Consider the following 20786-nt stretch of genomic DNA (forward strand, 5'->3'; position numbering starts at 1 on the left):
CTGCATTTTCTGAAGGCTGAGGGCTTTGGCATTGTCAAGTATACAAGTAACAAAGGAGGGTTTCCCAGTCTAGCTGAAGCAGGGGAAGTCAGGTGCTGGAAACTCTTCCCTGGACTGAAGAAATTGCCATATTCTCACAGTTTGATTCCGTCCCATTCAGTGACAAATGGAATCAGTGGAGTTTATGGTGGTGAGAGATAGCAGGATCTGCAGATGTTGGGGAATCTGCGTTAACAAGGTGTACACCTGGATGAACACAGCAGGCCAAGCAGCATCAGAGGAGCAGGAAGGCTGATGTTTCGGGCCTAGACCCTGCTTCAGTTTATGGTGGTTTTGGTTTTCGTGGTGCTTCTCAGCATGAAGTAGAGACAATGGAGAAATCGGGGACGGTGATGGTGAGCCTCGGATTACATGTGGAAATGGGCGTTGTGTTTTTGGATGGTGTTACCAAGGGCAGCATGTGGTGAGATGTAGTTGGGGGTGAGTGTGTGTGGGGTGGGGAGGTGGGGCTACCATGGATAGATCCTTGGAGCAAATAGAGATAATGCTGTAGAACTTGGAAGGGAAACCACTGGCAGTGCCTAGGTAAAACTTAGGCATTTTGAAGATATCATTGATGATGTTGTGTAAATAAATCAAAGGATGGTAAGTCTTGGCATGTGGTGAAATGTATTGGATATCTCAGGAAAAAGTAACTCCACAGCACACTTTAAAATAAATATACTTTATTCTTTTGCCAGGAAACTTGATGGAAAAGGTAACAGTATATGAACATAGAAAGCATTGTTAAACAATCTCAATGTACAAACCGAGCCAGTAGAAATACAGAGCAGTCCTAATGCTAGAAAACAACATCCCACTAGTGCTTCAGACACTACAAGAATGATTCAATAAACTCAAATTACTGTACTCAAGAACAAATCTACAATAGACCACGCTTCTGCAGAGAGATATAATGTGTGTCAGCCACCAGATGAAATTTACTTACTGGCTCATGTACAAGCAAATAAAATAACAAAATAACACTGAAAAGTGTTGTGCCTTGGAGGCTATCTTTACTGCAAACAACATGCAGTGCTTTACTTTATCTCTTGATATGTTGCTGAACATGAAATGAACCTGCTCAGCTGAAATAACTAAAAAACTTTTTACTAGCTCTTTACGCTAGCACAAAACCAGTAGGCAATGGGTGAACCCTACCACAAAAAATAATATGTTCTTACTAAATGTATGCAAAGAGTTGCTTTTCTTTCTTTTTGTTAAAAAAAAATCTGTTACTTAAGTGCTTGTGAACTGTAAACATTCATACAAACAACATGGTAGTGGGTAGGCTAACCGTGCCAGTGGGAAACAATTACTACCAGCACAAAGTGCTAGCATTTTTAAAAAAAAATTAAATCTCAAACGTGGTTTTTCATTGCAAAAAAAGAGGTGGAAATATGTCCTTGTTTATTTGACAAAATTGAATGCTGGTGCACTGAGGATAAAATCCTAATCTTCAGGTTTTTTTTTCAATTTAAGAAATACAAGAGAATGCAACAGTAACTTTGAGAATAATAATGGATGACCCATGTTGTCTAAACCAAAGAACTTTGTAAGCATAGCTCACCTGATTTATGTATTTAGGCTTTGTTCTGTAACTTGGTGTACGTGTTTAGACATGATATGCAAGGCAATGAGAAAGCACCAGAAACTCCAGCATAGAAATTTAGGATACATTGAGGAGTAACTTTGCAAAATAAAGTAATAATCAGAGTTCGACATAATTTTCCACAGCTTCTTCCCAGCATGCAATAGTGGACACAGATTGGTTTTATCAGGCAGCAGACTTTGAACTGACTGCATACAATCCAGCAGATCTGAAACCTGGCCAGCACAGTTTGGGATTCACTCTTCTCATGTTCAGAGGTCCTCTGGGGTCCTGAGCTCTTGTGGTGTTAATGTTGGATACACTTATCAACCTGGCCCTTCAGAGCCTGATGTCTCAGAACAGAGGAAAGAAGAAGCTATCACAGTTGGGAATGGTTGTGGACATTGCAGCACCATTTACTGTGTGTTGGGTACCTGGCTGTTTGGTCCATGGGCTGCAGAGCTGGGAGACACACTGGGGCTGGAAGTTGCATCTAGTGCTAGACCGCTGCTCCCATTAGTTTCTGTGCTTGTGTTTGCCGTGGGTGCAAGGGGGTCGTGGCCTTCCGAGTTTTCCAGCATTTCTTGAATAAGGGGGGGCATCGAACCAGGGATCTCCAACTTGAGCGTGATGACACGTTCTGCACCTGAACAGAGAGAGAAATCTCTTCTTTGTTACTCTCTGTTTCATGTATTACTTTGACTTCCTACACAAATTGATGTGCAGACAATGCTGGTCAGATACACTTTTCAGATCACTTATTTAAAAACCTCTTTTCAATCCCTGTATTAGCTGCTGCAGCAAAATAGTTTCAGTGCCACTTGTCGGTCATTCCTTTTTATAATATGGTACTCAGAAATGCACACAGAGCTATAACTGGAAGTGGACCGGTTTAGTAAAACATGCATCATTAAAAACAAACTACTGGCAGTGCTGCAAAATAGTACAGTCCTCAAGTACCTTAATAAAAACCACCCATCACCATTAGATGAAGTGAACGAGATGTCAGTCTTTCAGAAGTTCCCACGAGGAATACCTTTAACATTTCTCCTGGAGGCAGTGCACTGATTTCTGTAGCTGCTTGAGTGGGTCTCAAAGACTTAAGGCATTTCTAATAATTGCACAAGCAAACTCTATGACTTGGCTAGAGACAATGGGAACTGCAGATGCTGGAGAATCCAAGATAACAAAGTGAGAGGCTGTACCCGGTGTGGCTTCCTCTACATTGGGGAAACCAAGAGAGGCTTGGGGACCGCTTTGCAGAACACCTCCGCTCGGTTTGCAATAAACAACTGCACCTCCCAGTCACAAACCATTTTAATTCCCCCTCCCATTCCTCAGATGACATGTCCATCATGGGCCTCCTGCAGTGCCACAATGACGCCACCCGAAGGTTGCAGGAACAGCAACTCATTCCACTTGGGAACCCTGCAGCCCAATGGTATCAATGTGGACTTCACAAGCTTCAAAATCTACCCCCCCCCCCCCCCCCCCTTGACTGCATCACAAAACCAGCCCAGCTCATCCCCACCTCCCTAACCTGTTCTTCCTCTCACCTATCCCCTCCTCCCACCTCAAGCCGCACCTCTATTTCCCACCTACCAAGCTCATCCCGCCTCCTTGACCTGTCCGTCCTCCCTGGACTGACCTATCCCCTCCCTACCTGCCCACCTATACTCACCTCTCCACCTATCTTCTCTATCTATCTTCGGTCCACCTCCCCCTCTCTCCCTATTTATTTCAGAACCCTCTGCCCATCCCCCTCTCTGATGAAGGATCTAGGCCCAAAACGTCAGCTTTTGTGCTCCTGAGGTGCTGTTTGGCCTGCTGTGTTCATCTAGCTCCACACTTTGTTATCTATGACTTGGCTAGTTTATCTTTATGCAACGCTTTGAGAATATTATCTATTAACACCCAACTTACCACTTAAGTGAATTTTTACCTACCAAGAGCATATTCAGCCCGCAGTGAATATACCAGTGAGGAAGGGACCTTACCCTGTTTGTACAGTGGGCAGCACTTCAAAAATTGTAAATCAAACAAACACATGTACAGGTCAGTCACTGGAAAGGTTCATGACATTTGATACAGATTTTGAAAAGCAAGTGACTGCACTGAATTCAAAATTACCAGATGAAGTTCCAGAAAGATAGAGCAAAAATAATATCAATAAACCTCAATCCCAAAAGCAATACTTAAAATAAAATGTAATCAGTGGAGGTTAGGTTTTCTAGTAGTGCATTTTGCAGTTGGAATTAGTGCTGATAACAGTGGCTAAAGAATTCAGAGTACTGTTCTGTGTGAGGCTGTTTAGGAGATTAGCGACAGATTGGAGAAACATCTGTTAAGACAGTAGAGAAGAATTTATTCAGAGTACAGTAAATGTTCAAAAACTATCGCTAACAGTAATTTCCACCATATTATTTTGTAACTGACATCGAAAAGTTTTCACCGCTGAGGTATTGTTATAAAACTTCAAGCCAGAGAAACAAGAACAGGAATGATTTATTCAACCCAAGGATCCTGCGTGGTCAACTTTTTAATTTCTGTTTTTTTTTCTCAAAATCGTTCATGCCAAAATTACCAAAATATTACATTTCATCTGCTTCTGCAGTTTTGTGTTTGAGTGAAAACTTTTTCTTCCCTGAATTCATTTGAACTGGCTTAATTCCAGATTCCTCTGCTACTGCCATTCGTCATTATAAGCACACCAGTCAGAGCTGCCTAATCACCTTAACAGCCTCACTGTAGGTCAGAGCTGACCATAGGCATCACCTGGGTGGGTGAATCACCACCAGATGCACTGCAAAGGCAGCGTGCTGTTCCTGAGACATCATGATCAAAGAACTGATTACAACTCCGTGCCTCAATAACTGCTCCTGAGAATGCAAAAGTAATTGTTTCATAAAACTGTCAACACAATAGAAATGAACTGGAATGGAAAAAGACACAACAAGAATGATCTTGTTCTGGTACCTTTTGCACTAATGCTGCGCAAGTCTGTAATTTTCATTAATATCTTTGGGAACATATGGGGTTTATTGGGTCTTCTTTTCCGGATGTAAATCTTTAAAGCTTCCAAAAGTGGTTCTTGTAATTTGTCCACTTTCCCTGCATCTTCTAGTTCTTGGCGGTCTGAAAGAAATGGATTTAAACATGACAGATGAGGTGTTGTGCAGTGTCAAAGCCCAAACCTTCTGTTTGATTTTGTATTCCTACTCCTCAAGGCACTCTCCCTTGTAACACAACTCACCCAGGTAAGGGATAGGGGGCAACTGAACGTGGGCTTCAGACACCTTCAACATCCTCTATGTGGGGAGTGTATCGAGACAACAGGTCCATGGGAATTCTCAAAGTTATGGCTTCTGGGACTAAAGGGGGCACATTAATAAGTCTGTAAAGGGGCTTAACTGAAACGGGGGAGGCTACCCACAGGGACATCAATACAAAAGGATGAGGGTAAATTTGTGGGTCACAGACACAGCCTGAAGGTCACTGATACCAGCATGAAGCTGGAATCCTGCCATGTCTGACTGAAAGTCAGCTGCACATTAACCAGACAAAATGGCTGCCACCACATGCAAAATGGGTGGGGTGTGGGGATCTGTTACAGATGCTTCTCTTTGGAATAACACCTTGGATATTGAGATCTTGCTGGGGGGCCACAGCAGTTCTCAAGCTTCAATTTATTGCATTACGCTACCCATCTGGTTTCAATTTGCACTTCATCCATGGATCTTTCATCGTTCAAGGATGTATTACAAATGATCACTGCAAATAAACATGAGCATTACATTGTGCACACTAATTTCCCCCTTATCATGTCAGCTAAACAATTAGCATGAGAACAACAAACATACAAGTGGAACCCAAAGTTCCTATTTCATAGCCACATTCTATAGTAAGGGGTGATGCAAATGCTTTGCAGGAAGGGAGGGGAACCGGATGTTTGCCCACAGCCTTCAGCCCTAGTCTTCCAGCTGTGGACGGAGAGTTCTTATTGCAGCGAGGGAAAGGGAGGGATCGAGTGTGATGTGGAAGAGGAGCAGTGAGTGAGGACAGTAAGGCTCAGCAGATCCAGAGGATGAGCTGGGGGGAGAGCTGTTGTGCAGGGGCGCTTCTTGCCCAAGGTGAGAGTTGCAGACCATTAGCCTTGGTGGGAGGTCATGCAGTGACAGAGCTCAAATGAGTCCTGGCTTTGTCGGACTGCGAGTGTGTGAGATAGCAGGGACAGTGGCACTTAGAACTGCAATGCTAGGCATCATGTTCCACCTGCAGTGCAGCACTGAGCTGGACAGCAGTCTGGGGGTGATGTAGCCTCCTGGGAGGAACTGCTGGAAAGGGTCTTTCCTCCTGCACACCACTCCTACCCCCCCCTGCCAAGATCACCATCCTGACAGCAAGGAGCTAGCTTTCAGTGTTGGGTACTACACAGAGGGGCAGTTCCCAGTGTGCAGTGTCTGCAAGAAGCCCCACAGTGTGGAAGCAGGCCATTCAGCCCAACAAGTCCACACTGACCCTTCTGAAGAGGATCCCATCCAGACCAATCCCCCTACCTTGTCCCTGTAACCCATTTCCCCATGGCTAATCCACCTAATTTACACACTCCTGGACAATATCGGCAATTTAGCATGGCCAATCCACCTAACCTGCACTGGTCTTTGTGACTGTGGGAGGAAACCAGAGCACGCGAAGGAAACCCACACAGACACGAGGAGAATGTGCCAACTCCACACAGACAGTTGCCCGAGGAGGGAATCAAACCCGGGTCCCTAGCACTTTGAGGCAGCAGTGTTGACCACTGAGCCACTGTGCTGGTGGAGTAGGGTAAGGCCACTGAGGTTTAAATACAGTCCTGCAGGTAAGAAGGTCCTAGCAGAGGTGAGCACTTCCTCCTCCTCCTCCTTCTCCTCTCTTTTGACAGACAATGGCACCCAACAGCTCAGTTGAGGTGAAAAGCAAGAGATTACCATGAAATTCGCTCAGCACCACACTGCAACTACAGGTGGGACATCCTCAACCCAAGATTCTCCAGTTCTCAACCAACGGGATGGAAAACAAAATTGTACCTTCTGACACACACCCCTAAAATTCCTAAGATTGATCACAGTTGCCCTGTCGGTCTATGTGTAGATGTAAATACATTTGCTCATCTACTCTTCCGTCTCGATTTGCAAAATTTTAGAGGTAACATTTCTCAAAGGCTCTGCTGTATCATCATGGGAAAACAGCAAAATCATCGTGATACCCCTTTGTCAACCAGGAAGGGGTGAAACTTCTCACTGCCCTGTCAAGGGAAATGATGCCTTGTTTGACAGAATTCCCTGAACTGGGAATTTTTATTCCACAATTAGCAGCCTGAGTTTGGATGACACGTATTCCGAAGAATTGAGGTCCGCAGTCCAATGGTCAGTTCAGATTGAGTAAAGTACCCAGGCTCCTAAACAGGGAGAAAGCTTAACACACGTTGCCACTTTACCACTGGAGGCTGAGGTAATTAATGTCTTGGTGGTGGAAGCTGGGCAGATGTGCCTCCCCCTGCTGTAAGCCCATTCTCCAAATAGTGAGCCCAAGTAATTGACTGCAGGGGCATAGGGCGAGGTAGATGTTACAGGCATGGCACTCAACCACCACCCCTCCCCTGCTTCAGATGGTGAGCTGCCATTGTTGACCAGCAGGGTCAGTGAGTGAAGGTTGTGATCATGGCATAACCTCTGATCTCAGCTCATTGTATGTTGCAAAATAGGAATGCAGTTCATTATCTTTATTTGCTGCCTGGTGTCCTGCAAATATTTCTTCTTTGTAAGGAGTTCCTCAGGGTCAAGGATTCTCCGTGGGTTCTCAGGTCGATGATAATTCCAAAGTGCAACTGGCAGAATCTGTCACACAGAGGCAGATAGAACTGGATTAATTTTTTAGATGAGGTTGTTTGGTGTTTTCTCAGCTCCCTCTGACATCTTGACTTCACTTCCACATGTTTCCAATTAAGTCTCTCAATGTACTTGTTGCTGTCTCAAACGAATATTCTCCATTCTTTCTTTCTCACAAGCTACGAGCACCAATGGATTGGCAGGGAAAACTGACCTCTGCAGGGATGCTTGGAGGACATTCCTAAAACTCCTCCATATTCCTCCTGGGAGTCTCCTGCTGTGACAGAATTTCTGATTCAAGAATCGGGGATATGAGCAAGGGCTGGCCTTGAGGGACGAACAATTCAATGCTTGACTAGTTAGCTTGGGACCAGCCTCCTTGCTACTGGTTTTGGAAGATCTTACAGAGGTAACTCTCTAGATCTAAGTCTTGTGATATTCTGCTCATCGGTCGCCCAAAGGGCTGGGCTAGCACACTTCATGTGATGATGTATCTCTGTTGAGAGGAAGACACTGAAGATTTTCCAGGGTCTTGCCAAACATGCATAGATGTGAATAAGGAGCAGGTAAAGCTTCTTCAGAGACAAAAATATTTTCCTCATTTCCACCTCACTTTGATTCAGGTTTTTTTTATTCATTCTGGGGATGAGGGTGTTGCTGGCCAGGCAGCATTTATTGCCCATCCCTAATTGAGAGTCAACCACATTGCTGTGGGTCTGGAGTCACATGTGGGCCAGACCAGGTAAAGATGGCAGTTTCCTTTCCTAAAGGCCATTAGTGAACCAGATGGATTTTTCCTCAACAAGCAACAATGGATTCATGGACATCATTTCATTCTTAATTCCAGATATTTTCGTTGAACTCAAAGTCCACCATCTGCCAAGGTGGGATTTGAACCCAGGTCCCCAGAACGTTATCTGGGTCTCTGGATTAACAGTCCAGCGATCATACCACTAGGCCATCACCTCCCCGCTGCGGTTTTACCACCGTGGAGAGCTGTTGTGTTATGGGTGCTGGTTCGAACAGGACCTTCGCCTTGCAGGGGTTTAGCAGAAGGCCCAGTTCCTTTGAAGCTTCTGGCAAGGAGTTGGCAATGACCTGATGCTCAGTTTGTGCGTGAGCACGTCCGAGTGTCATCTGCACACTGCAGCCCGACAAGTGAAGCTGGAAGGATTTTGACTTTAGAGTGAATTCAGCAACAGATGGTACTCTTCTGCACAAGATCTCAGCAATACATGTGATTGGCAATGATCATGCTGCTGTTTGTGGGACCAGTTGTGCAGAGATTGGTGGCTGCATTTTCACATACTACCACAATGATTTCAGTTTGAACATTCTTAATAAGCTGTGAAGAGCTATGGGACGGCTTGCAGAGATCTCAAGCCTTGTAGAAGTGCAAGCTCTCAGTTACGTATGGAGTGTGAAAAGCTGCCAGGAGGTGGCAGCATCACAGCACAAATGCAGTGGTGTTTCAAACTGGAGGGTTGATCAGGTACTGGAAAGGTTGGGGCACCAACAATCAGATTTACAGAAGACTGCTCCTGTCCACATGTCCCTTCCTACATCACTCCAGAGCTTTGTACCAACTTTTCTTAAAGGCCTAGTTACCGAACAAGTGGTTTGGGATGACCTTGTGTGTTACACAGTATTTGGAGATCCTCTCGAGTGGATCCGGAAAACCTTTGCTTTGAGAATTTGGCCAGGAGTGTCACTGTACAGTCACTAATAGGGATGGCCAAGAGTTTGATGGCTCTTTCATTTTGCTGCCTGTCCGGCAGGACCACTTACCGTCCCAGTGGGTGCGTACATCAGTGCTCTCCTGGATGAGGAGGTCCTCAACTGAGTCCTGTGCAGGAGGTAACAAGGTGTACAGCTGGACGAACACAGCAGGCCAAGGAGCATCAGAGGAGCAAGAAAGCTAACGTTTTGGGCCTAGACCCTTCTTCGGAAAAATGATTTTTCCGAAGAAGGGTCTAGGCCCGAAACGTCAGCCTTCCTGCTCCTCTGATGCTGCTCGGCCTGCTGTGTTCGTCCAGCTGTACACCTTGTTATCTCAGATTCTCTAGCATCGGCAGTTCCTACTATCCCTGGGCAGGAGAGACTGTTTACAGTCTCACCTTGAGGTGAATGAACCATCTTTTACTTAGTCTGGCTGTGTGCCAGTGCCCACACTAAGCCAGCTTCCCGGGTGGGTACAGGAGCAAGATCTGAGCTATGGGTCAGACCCAGTGATGAGGCTTCTTCATCAACACTGTGCAGTTGCTGTCCCTCAACGTCCTGAAGTTGCTGTGACCAAGCAAGCAGCTTTTCTGGGTGTCTGAAAGCGGGAACACCGAGCGGAACGTCAGGTTGACACAAGCGGGGAGCGGGGAAGGTAGAAGTCTATTATCTCACCACCTCAGACAGCAGGATGAGGCTTAGCAGGGATTTGCCAAGGCAGGAGCATGCCATTAGGAGATGAAGTGGACCTTGTCCCATTTCCATTCTACTTAGCTCCTTTCTGTTGCATGACACGTTGCCATGCAGGCAAAAGGGGCTTAATGTAAGGGAGCACGTGGCACTGTTCCAGCAATGTGCCTGCTAGAGGTGGAGGTGTAAACAGGCAGTGAGAGGTGGGTGTGAGGCTGATAGTATCAGTAGGTATGTGTGGGTGAGGTGGAGCACCTGGATATTAGACCTGGCTGTCAGGGGCTGCTGTTTCATCAGAGATTGGGGTGTGAAACATGAAGCAGCATCAGAAACTGGTGAAGTGCTAGGTAGGAGATATCACGTGAAGATACTCAGCCAGATAAGCTTTTAAGATCTTGTGACATCACTGCCAGGTCCTAGATTCCCGAATCTGGGAACTGACCTGCCTGGTTTTCCAAGAGTGCTACTTCAGGGCTTCTAACAGCCCAAATGCTCTCTTTCCACTCAATTGCAGCACTAATGCCTCCAGAATCACATAAGTTACTCTTCAGCCCTCAGCCTCTAGGACCTGGTGCTCACTTGGCCACTGTTTTAAACACCAGCAATTTTTTTCAGGGCAGCTTCTCCATAAAAGGGACAGACTGCCTTTAGAAGCAGCAGGTGAACTGCGCTACATATTTCCTAAACAATGATGCGCTGCTGGATGTGAAGTTGGGAGATGAGGCCAGTGTGGGAATCACTCAGTCAGGTGATTTTGAGGGCAAAGGGAAGTCATGGATCACAGCCCCAGTATCCAAAAAAACAGGGCTATTTAAATTCTAACCCAAGCTTACTTAGGACAGTAACAGAATTTCTGAGCAAAGGTTTGCAACTTTGATAAACAAATTATCTTTTCTCTATTCAAATGTCATCAGGACTGCTGTGTATTTCGCAAATTGCTTGGTTTTAGTTCTGATACAAAACAAAAATATCAGGAACTTGTTTTTGGAAGCCAAAAGTGAGTTTTATTATTCAGTGAACTACCATCATGACTGGTGAGGGATAATCGAAAGGGTCACCTACAATGTTGGTACTTTCTGGGATGGGGTATACAGTCAGTGATCGATTACATTCCTGATTCACTCCTCGGACATAACGGAGAAACTTTAAGGTGTCAGCAAGTGAGGTACTCATCACAGAATGCCCCAATTTAGTCTAGCCCTGGCGTTGACAGAATGCTTCAGTTCTGCTTTCGGTCATGGTGCTGGTGATGGTGTCGGCATTGGTCATACCTCGGGAGGTGGCAGCCAAGCACTTTTATTTCTGATTATCACTGCCTGGCACTTAAGTGGCAGAAATGTGACCAGCCACTTGTATGTGGACTGCCCATATCTTGCTGTAAGCTGGCACAAGAAGCTTCATTCGGGATAGTGAATGGAGCTGGAGACTGTAGACTTTTCAGTTGAAAGCAATACACCTGACCTAATGTTTCTTTTACATCGGAGGCTCAAGCCATACTGAGACAACTCAACATCATTGGTGAGAACCAATCTGCAGATTCAGTTATCATGCCCATTAGACTGATTAACACCCCCTTTTCCTGTGGCACACATTGCTATTTGCTTGATTGAAAAGTGAAAGTGGCTGAAGTTCTTGCCCCTTTTGCACATCAGTAACCGATGCGCAGATTCGTGACTTATTGCTTTTGAAGTCAATGCAGGAGGTGCAGTATTTACCAATAAAGGTGACAGACCTACCCCCACAGATCAGGCAGATGGCACTAAGAAGGCCAGTCTCGGTGTCATCCATTTCAAGTGGCAGGAGCTGGTTGGCAAAGGTAAAGACAAGGTCAGTGAGGGGGCCAAACCCTGCATTGTGCATCTGAATCCTGTTCAAGGTAAGGCCGTCCGAGAAGGTCATCGTGTCTTGCTCAGGTGTATATCGGGTGCAGATTCGGAGAATCTGAAATAAAAATTGGAATTTTTGTTTTCAAACGCCGTTTGTAATACCTCTCAAAGTAATACACTGTCACAAGAAGTAGAAAACCAGATGTAAAATCCGGGAGTAAAGTTTTCTTTTTAAAAATGAATTTCACTTAAATTGACAGGTGAACATAATTCAGGAACTCGAAGAAGAAAAACAGCAGACAGTCAATTCCTTATGTAACAATTGGAACAACACTTGAAATATAATTTGTTGTATGAAGAACACTGAGATATTTCAACCGAAAAGGACTTGTGCAAATACAAGTTTGTTAGAGTTGGTGTCGATCTCAATGTCTGTTGAGCCACTGTTGGAGAAATGGAAAGCATAATGCCAGCATTTTGCCAATACATTTGGAGCAGAACACTCAAGAACAGTAGGAATCCTGTTGGATGACAGCAGCACAGCAGGTCTGCCTCCTTTCGCGATGACAAGTATCTACACAATGAATGAAACAAATGTCTGCCTCCATCCAAAAGGCACAAATTCCCATGATCCTGATGTGTTGGGATGTGGCTCTCATTCTAACACTCTGTCACTCCTGCTCAGACATTGCTGTAAGATCAGAACAGGGTGACCTGTGACTCTGACCAGTATTTCACCAGTTTTTCTGGGTTTCAAATTATACTGGTGGAATTGATTGCTGGAAAATAAAGCACTTATTCATCAGTATGTTTCTGTAAAGATGGTCACAAGCCAACTGCAAAATAGATCCATTTCTCTCAATAAAAAGGTCAACGACACTTGAAGTCAATGCCCATGTGGCCATACATGGACTATTAATCTTTACCATATAACTGCAGGAAAAGGTGTCACATTTTACCAGCGCAATACTTTCTCATGTTGCCATGATTTCTGCAGGTAATTGCGAAAAATTGACTTGCTGCAGAAGTTTTTGACTTGATGTATTAGTCCACTGCTGGCTGTGAGACTTGGCAGACATCCCCTTTTGTAGGCCAGAGAGAATCAGTTGTGTAAACATTCAGAGCGCTGGTTCAAAGCTCCTGGGAGCATGGCTCCTGTCCTAAAACTGAAGATCTAAAGGCCTAATGATTCTGTCACAGACTCTTTGAATCATCATCTGAGGCTGATCTTTCTGAAATCACATGAAGAGTGCTTTAGCTTGCTAACGGTATAGTATAAATTTCTAAACTTAAAAATACACCTCCTCTTATACTCTAACAGAACCAGTAAGAACAATGGTGAATTTAGCAGAACATAGAGAGTACGAATGACAGTTATTCAGAACAACCATGCTGACCAAGATAATTTAATGCTGCGAAACATTTCATGCTGAGCTGTTAACTGGTTGATGGTAAGAGATTGTGGTTACTGATAAGGGGAGTATTTGCTGATTGGGATCTGAAAGGTGTGGGTAAAATGGTGGTAGATGGAATTCAAAGTGGAGAGGTGTGGGTATTCACTTCGGATTCTGAACGACAAATCAGATGTTTTAAAATGGTGCTACAAGGAACCAGAGAGGAGAGCAGGGATTTAGGTCTCTGAGTCATTAGACGATAGGGGACGAGGTGTAATTGAAAAGGAGAATGGAATATTATCCTTTATCTCAAGTGGGCTGGAATATAAGCAGGAAGAAGTGATGTTTTAATAGTAAGAACCTGTGGTAAACCTCATTTGGAAAACTGCAATCATTTTGGTGACCACACCTTAGGAAGATAACACTGGTCTTGAAAAGACTAAACAGCAGATTCACCAGAATGATACTGAGGTATAAAGGTTTGAATTGGGAGGCCAAGTTGCATGAGCAAACAAAAGTAAAATGTCTGGATTAAATAATTCCATTGCAAAGTACACCAATCTTGAAAAGTGATCCTTTCCCCTCTCAAGGCTCCATGAAAACTCCTTTACATAGTGCTGAATGCAACATTTTGCTAAAAAAGTTAGTGTAACTTTGCAAGTGTTAGAATATTATATTTTAAAAGTTGCTTTCAAAATATTTGCCTTGAAACTTAAGAAAAGTAACATAATGCATTTTGATGATTACAACTGAGCATCAAATTATTACAAAAATAACAATTTAAATCAGTGCTAATTTTCCAACTGGAAGTAACCCAATTTTAAATTGCTGAAGGTTTAATATACAAAATTTAAATTTTGGACTTCTAAAATGTACAGAACTTCTTTCTGATTTGATTGAGGTACGGTAGTCAGTTCCAGAGTAGACTGAAAATGAAACTAAATCTTTCAAGGTATATCTGTTAGTGTCTTGAGCCTAAAAATTCCAGCTTAAGTTTTAGAGTCTCCACAAAGAAAAAAACAATTATTGGAAATTGCTAGTGCTGATTAATTCATCATGGGACACGGTCAATTTTAAGAATGGGGACATTTCTAGCTCGATATCTACACATCTACTGCAAAACCTGAGGTGCACTGAACACAGTTATGGCAGCTGTACCACTAACATGAGTATTGTGGTGAAAGGAATTCGGCACAATTGAGCAAAAATGCCCGACTTGTGTGTATTCTCTTGAATTTAATACACTGTGGGAGCCTAGAGTCAGGGAGAAATAGGCACACAACATCTCCATTTGCAGTTGAAACCAGAATAAGGGGCCATAAATACAAAATAGACACTAACAAAACTCTTCCAGCTCGAAACAACTTTATTCAGTGCGGTTAGAATGTGGCACTGGATACCACTGGAATAAGTGAGGTGCACAACATAGATATGTTCAAGGTGAAGCTGATAAATGCATGATGAAGAAGGCAATAGAAAGGATATGTCAGCAGCTTAAATAAGGAGGAGTGGGAGAAGGTCTCTGGGGAATACACACACACAGCAGCATGGAGGAGTTAAGCCTAATAGCTTGTTTGATGCTGTAAATACCTTGTAAGTGTGTGAGTTAAATTGATACAGGAGTTTCATTGGGTAGATAAATATGCCCTCAGTTGCAGAAAGCAAGGAGCAGTATAGTACCTATTTTGAGAATGGCTGTGTGTGAACAGAAACCAATATACAAGATGGAGACACCAAGTTTGTGCATCTTCGAACTCAGGACCAACAACCCGGTGTAGATTAACTCAGTCTAGTGCATTTTTAGGTGGGCTAATCTTCTGATTGCCTTTGCTTAAGAAATGGCATCCCTTCTATTTCAGCAGGGTTTCTGCTGATCTTCTGCCAATGTTATGGCAAATAACGAAAGCCACAATGGCAATTCAGCGATAATGGGAACTGCAGATGCTGGAGAATTCCAAGATAATAAAATGTGAGGCTGGATGAACACAGCAGGCCAAGCAGCATCTCAGGAGCACAAAAGCTGACGTTTCGGGCCTAGACCCTTTATCAGAGAGGGGGATGGGGGGAGGGAACTGGAATAAATAGGGAGAGAGGGGGAGGCGGACCGAAGATGGAGAGTAAAGAAGATAGGTGGAGAGAGTGTAGGTGGGGAGGTAGGGAGGGGATAGGTCAGTCCAGGGAAGACGGACAGGTCAAGGAGGTGGGATGAGGTTAGTAGGTAGCTGGGGGTGCGGCTTGGGGTGGGAGGAAGGGATGGGTGAGAGGAAGAACCGGTTAGGGAGGCAGAGACAGGTTGGACTGGTTTTGGGATGCAGTGGGTGGGGGGGGGGGGGGGGGGGGGAAGAGCTGGGCTGGTTGTGTGGTGCAGTGGGGGGAGGGGACGAACTGGGCTGGTTTAGGGATGCAGTAGGAGAAGGGGAGATTTTGAAACTGGTGAAGTCCACATTGATACCATTGGGCTGCAGGGTTCCCAGGCGGAATATGAGTTGCTGTTCCTGCAACCTTCGGGTGGCATCATTGTGGCACTGCAGGAGGCCCATGATGGACATGTCGTCTGAAGAACGGGAGGGGGAGTGGAAATGGTTTGCTACTGGGAGGTGCAGTTGTTTGTTGCGGACTGAGCGGAGGTATTCTGCAAAGCGGTCCCCAAGCCTCCGCTTGGTTTCCCCAATGTAGAGGAGGCCGCACCGGGTACAGTGGATGCAGTATACCACATTGGCAGATGTGCAGGTGAACCTCTGCTTAATGTGGAATGTCATCTTGGGGCCTGGGATGGGGTGAGGGAGGTGGTGTGGGGACAAGTGTAGCATTTCCTGCGGTTGCAGGGGAAGGTGCCGGGTGTGGTGGGGTTGGAGGGCAGTGTGGAGCAAACAAGGGAGTCACGGAGAGAGTGGTCTCTCCGGAAAGCTGACAGGGGAGGGGATGGAAAAATGTCTTGGGTGGTGGGGTCGGATTGTAAATGGCGGAAGTGTCGGAGGATAATGCGTTGTATCCGGAGGTTGGTAGGGTGGTGTGTGAGAACGAGGGGGATCCTCTTGGGGCGGTTGTGGCGGGGGCGGGGTGTGAGGGATGTGTTGCGGGAAATACGGGAGACGCGGTCAAGGGCGTTCTCGATCACTGTGGGGGGAAAGTTGCGGTCCTTAAAGAACTTGGACATCTGGGATGTGCGGGAGTGGAATGTCTGATCGTGGGAGCAGATGCGGCGGAGGCAGAGGAATTGGGAATAGGGGATGGAATTTTTGCAGGAGGGTGGGTGGGAGGAGGTGTATTCCAGGTAGCTGTGGGAGTCGGTGGGCTTGAAATGGACATCAGTTACAAGCTGGTTGCCTGAGATGGAGACTGAGAGGTCCAGGAAGGTGAGGGATGTGCTGGAGATGGCCCAGGTGAACTGAAGGTTGGGGTGGAAGGTGTTGGTGAAGTGGATGAACTGTTCGAGCTCCTCTGGGGAGCAAGAGGCGGCGCCGATACAGTCATCAATGTACCGGAGGAAGAGGTGGGGTTTGGGGCCTGTGTAGGTGCGGAAGAGGGACTGTTCCACGTAACCTACAAGGAGGCAGGCATAGCTGGGGCCCATGCGGGTGCCCATGGCCACCCCCTTAGTCTGTAGGAAGTGGGAGGAGTCAAAAGAGAAGTTGTTGAGTGTGAGGACGAGTTCAGCTAGGCGGATGAGAGTGTCGGTGGAGGGGGAATGGTCGGGCCTGCGGGACAGGAAGAAGCGGAGGGCCTTGAGGCCATCTCCATGCGGAATGCAGGTGTACAGGGACTGGACGTCCATGGTGAATATGAGGTGTTGGGGGCCAGGGAATTGGAAGTCCTGGAGGAGGTGGAGGGCGTGGGTGGTGTCACGGACGTAGGTGGGGAGTTCCTGGACCAAAGGGGAGAAAATGGAGTCCAGATAGGTGGAGATGAGTTCGGTGGGGCAGGAGCAGGCTGAGACGATGGGTCGACCAGGGCAGGCAGGTTTCTGGATTTTGGGAAGAAGATAGAAACGGGCCGTGCGGGGTTGGGGAACAATGAGGTTGGAGGCTGTGGGTGGGAGGTCCCCTGTGGTGATGAGGTCGTGAATGGTGTTGGAGATGATGGTTTGGTGCTCGGGTGTGGGGTCATGATCGAGGAGGCGGTAGGAGGTGGTGTCGGAGAGTTGGCGTCTGGCCTCGGCGATGTAGAGGTCAGTGCGCCATACTACCACTGCGCCACCCTTGTCTGCGGGTTTGATGGTGAGGTTGGGGTTGGAGCGGAGGGAGCGGAGGGCTGCCCGTTCTGCGGGGGAGAGGTTGGAGTGGGTGAGAGGGGTGGAGAGGTTGAGGCGGTTAATGTCTCGACGGCAGTTGGAGATGAAGAGGTCGAGGGAGGGTAGGAGGCCTGGGGGTGGTGTCCAGGAGGAGGACTTGTGTTGGAAGCGGGTGAAGGGGTCAGTGGAAGGAGGGTTGGGTTCCCGGTTAAAGAAGTAGGCATGGAGGTGAAGACGGCGGAAAAACTGCTCTATGTCCAACCGTGATTGGTATTCGTTGATGTGTGGTTGTAGGGGGACAAAGGTGAGCCCCTTGCTAAGGACTGACCGTTCGTCCTCAGTCAGTGGGAGGTCTGGGGGGATGGTGAAGATGCGGCAGGGCTCAGTGTGGCTGTCTTCTCTGGGGTTGCTGGCTGTGGAGGTTGTGCCCAGTTCGTCCCCTCCCCCCACTGCACCACACAACCAGCCCAGCTCTTCCCCCCCACCCACTGCATCCCAAAACCAGTCCAACCTGTCTCTGCCTCCCTAACCGGTTCTTCCTCTCACCCATCCCTTCCTCCCACCCCAAGCCGCACCCCCAGCTACCTACTAACCTCATCCCACCTCCTTGACCTGTCCGTCTTCCCTGGACTGACCTATCCCCTCCCTACCTACACTCTCTCCACCTATCTTCTTTACTCTCCATCTTCGGTCCGCCTCCCCCTCTCTCCCTATTTATTCCAGTTCCCTCCCCCCATCCCCCTCTCTGATGAAGGGTCTAGGCCCGAAACGTCAGCTTTTGTGCTCCTGAGATGCTGCTTGGCCTGCTGTGTTCATCCAGCCTCACATTTTATTATCATGGCAATTCAGCTCCTACGTTTATTTGTATAATTGCACTTTTTGCATAGTCTGATTATTGTACCTCACGTTTATGCTCATTATTTCAGAATTAAAATTAATTTGTGAACATTTGAGTCTGTGGAGCACAATTATTTAAAACACAATCTGATCACAGACCACAAGCCTGTACTTAGCTCAATAATAAGAGTGGGGGAGGGGTGGGTGGGAGATGGATTTGTTTAAGTAGCGCCATTTCTGGTGGCATTACAGATACCAACTCCCTAGGGACAGAAAGCACCGTGGTACTGTATGGCCCATATGGACAGTGGCTCACACAGTGTAGTCTGCATCGCCTGGTGGAATTGACATGTATCAGCACCACACAAACAGATTTCTCCCTCTTAAGTGTGTAGCTGGATGAACACAGCAGGCCAAGCAGCATCTTAGGAGCACAAAAGCTGACGTTTCGGGCCTAGACCCTTCATCAGAAAAAGAAAAAAAGTTTTTCTGATGAAGGGTCTAGGCCCGAAACATCAGCTTTTGTGCTCCTGAGATGCTGCTTGGCCTGCTGTGTTCATCCAGCTCCACACTTTGTTGTCTTGGATTCACCAGCATCTGCAGTTCCCATTATCTCTGATTTCTCCCTCTACCGGTTGGTAATTGTTAGCTCAAGGCTAATGGGTTTCTGCAAAGGCAGGGCATAGAAACGGCACAGGTTCTGAATTGCTGTTATGGGATTTCTCATCAGTCCACAGAGAGATAGAGAAAAACTAAAGTCATAGTTATACAACATTTAATTCATGAGGCTTATTTATTCACTTTGCCCTCTCTTAAGCACAGATTAATGCCTAGCTTATTATTATCAAAAATTTAACAATGTTGCATAAATTCCTGTTACTGATGTCACCTTACAACCATTACACCAAGCTGACAGTGGAATTATGTGCTTTAATAGTGAAAATAAATTAACTGCACAGCAAATATTAAGGGAGGGTGAAGTAAACTCCATCATTGGACTCTGGTTTGTATTTCTCCAATAAATATGCAACTTACACAAAAAGCAGATAATTTCTACCACTTTTACAGAGATTTCCTGAGTATCTGAGAGCAGTGCTCTGAGCTCTCACATTTGGTGTTAAAGGGCCATTAGATAACAAAGTAATTTCACTGATCCTCTTTGTGTAAGTTTTACCTCTGCATGAGAAATTCTACTGGGATGCGAGTCAGGAGCTTGTTTTATTGCTTAAAATAGTCATATGATGGGGTGACCTGAGTCATAACATTATAATTCATTTTTGCATGTACTGAATATTCACATATCCTTCCCAAGCATTGCTTCTATCTTCTATATGGCAGGTGGACAAACAACATAGTGAGATGAGGTCAATTGTAAACTGATGTTTAATTTCAGTGTTAGATAATAATAAATAAAACAACACTTTTCATAGAAATTCAGTCTGCTCCCTATTGTTTCTGGCAATATTGAAAATAACAAAGTAGATCTATTAGTTGTACATGTTCAGTCTCTGAAACCTGTTGGGTCTCAATCTAAGTATGAATGGGGTCATTGAGTCCATTTGGGACCAACTCCCCATGTCCACACAAAGTAGAAAGCCAAAATTAGAATTTCTGACTGTCTCCCAGAGCTTCGTATCAAGGATTAGATTTTCAAGCCTGCTAGCATCATCCTGAGTGAAGACTCTCCAACTCATTGCACTCAGATGAATTAACCTTTTCAAAGCATGTGGATTCCTTTTACAGCGCCAGGAACCCGGGTTCGATTCCACCCTTAAGTGACTGTTTGTGTGGATTTCCTCTGGGTGCTCCGATTTCCTCCCACAGTCCAAAGATGTACAGGTTACCTGGATGCACCATGGTAACGTCAGGGCTACAGGAACAGGGTAGGGAGCTGGGTCTGGGTGGAGGATGTTCTTTGGAGGGTCAGTGCAGATTTGATGGGCTGAATGGCTTCTTTATGCACTGCAGTGATTCGATCATTCTAAACTCCACATGCTGGATAGAAGTAAGGGGCTAGATTTTACAATGTACTCCCAAGAGCAGTCCTTCAAGGCAGTGGTATATTTAAAACCCAGTGAGTGATTTTCCCAATGCCTCCCTGTATGCTGCCTGAAATTTCATACAGCCTGCTTGCCCTTTGTCCTGTTAAGGACCTTAATTAATGGCCATTTAAGTACCCCATCCTGTTGCTTTTAGGCATCGTGAGGGAAGGCCCACACTATGCATCTTTAACTGTGAGGGCTGATGTCAGGTTAAGGGCTGAGGGGTGGGATTCTTCTTTGGGCCACTTGTAGGCCCATTGGAGACCCACCAAAGATCACTGCCCCACCTAGCCCCACCTTTAGCCCTTACCCCTGTCCTCTTGAATGAGCCAAAGCTCCTTAGTGTGGTGAGAGAGCCTGTAGTCCAACACTGGCCACTTCTCCCTCTGGCATTGCAGGGACTACCTCCTGGTGGGACCTCCTGCAGAGATAGTAGCAGGTTCTCCTTGAAGTAATGAATGTTGCTTCCAGCTGGGCAGGACAGGGGCTTCGGTGGCCTGTAAAATCCAGCCCAAAGTATGGCCACCTCTCCGCCCATCCACCGATA

At 46.0% G+C, this 20786-nt stretch overlaps 1 protein-coding gene across 3 annotated transcripts in view; it reads right to left on the reverse strand.

Moving 5' to 3' along the window:
• Window positions 1-708: 708 nt before the first annotated feature.
• The window catches only part of LOC125466417 (retinoic acid receptor beta), a 488627-nt gene continuing 468549 nt past the window's right edge, over window positions 709-20786 (reverse strand). For all 3 annotated transcript variants that reach the window (XM_048560882.2, XM_048560893.2, XM_048560908.2), the window contains 3 exons: window positions 11646-11850; window positions 4607-4765; window positions 709-2276 (listed from right to left, as the gene is read on the reverse strand). In XM_048560882.2, the coding sequence (XP_048416839.1) occupies window positions 2047-2276; window positions 4607-4765; window positions 11646-11850 (594 nt within the window). In that variant the 3' untranslated portion in view covers window positions 709-2046. The remainder of the gene's footprint in view (window positions 2277-4606; window positions 4766-11645; window positions 11851-20786) is intronic.

Source organism: Stegostoma tigrinum, chromosome 2, assembly GCF_030684315.1.
Source record: "Stegostoma tigrinum isolate sSteTig4 chromosome 2, sSteTig4.hap1, whole genome shotgun sequence".
In the NCBI taxonomy this organism is placed as follows: Eukaryota; Metazoa; Chordata; class Chondrichthyes; order Orectolobiformes; family Stegostomatidae; genus Stegostoma; species Stegostoma tigrinum.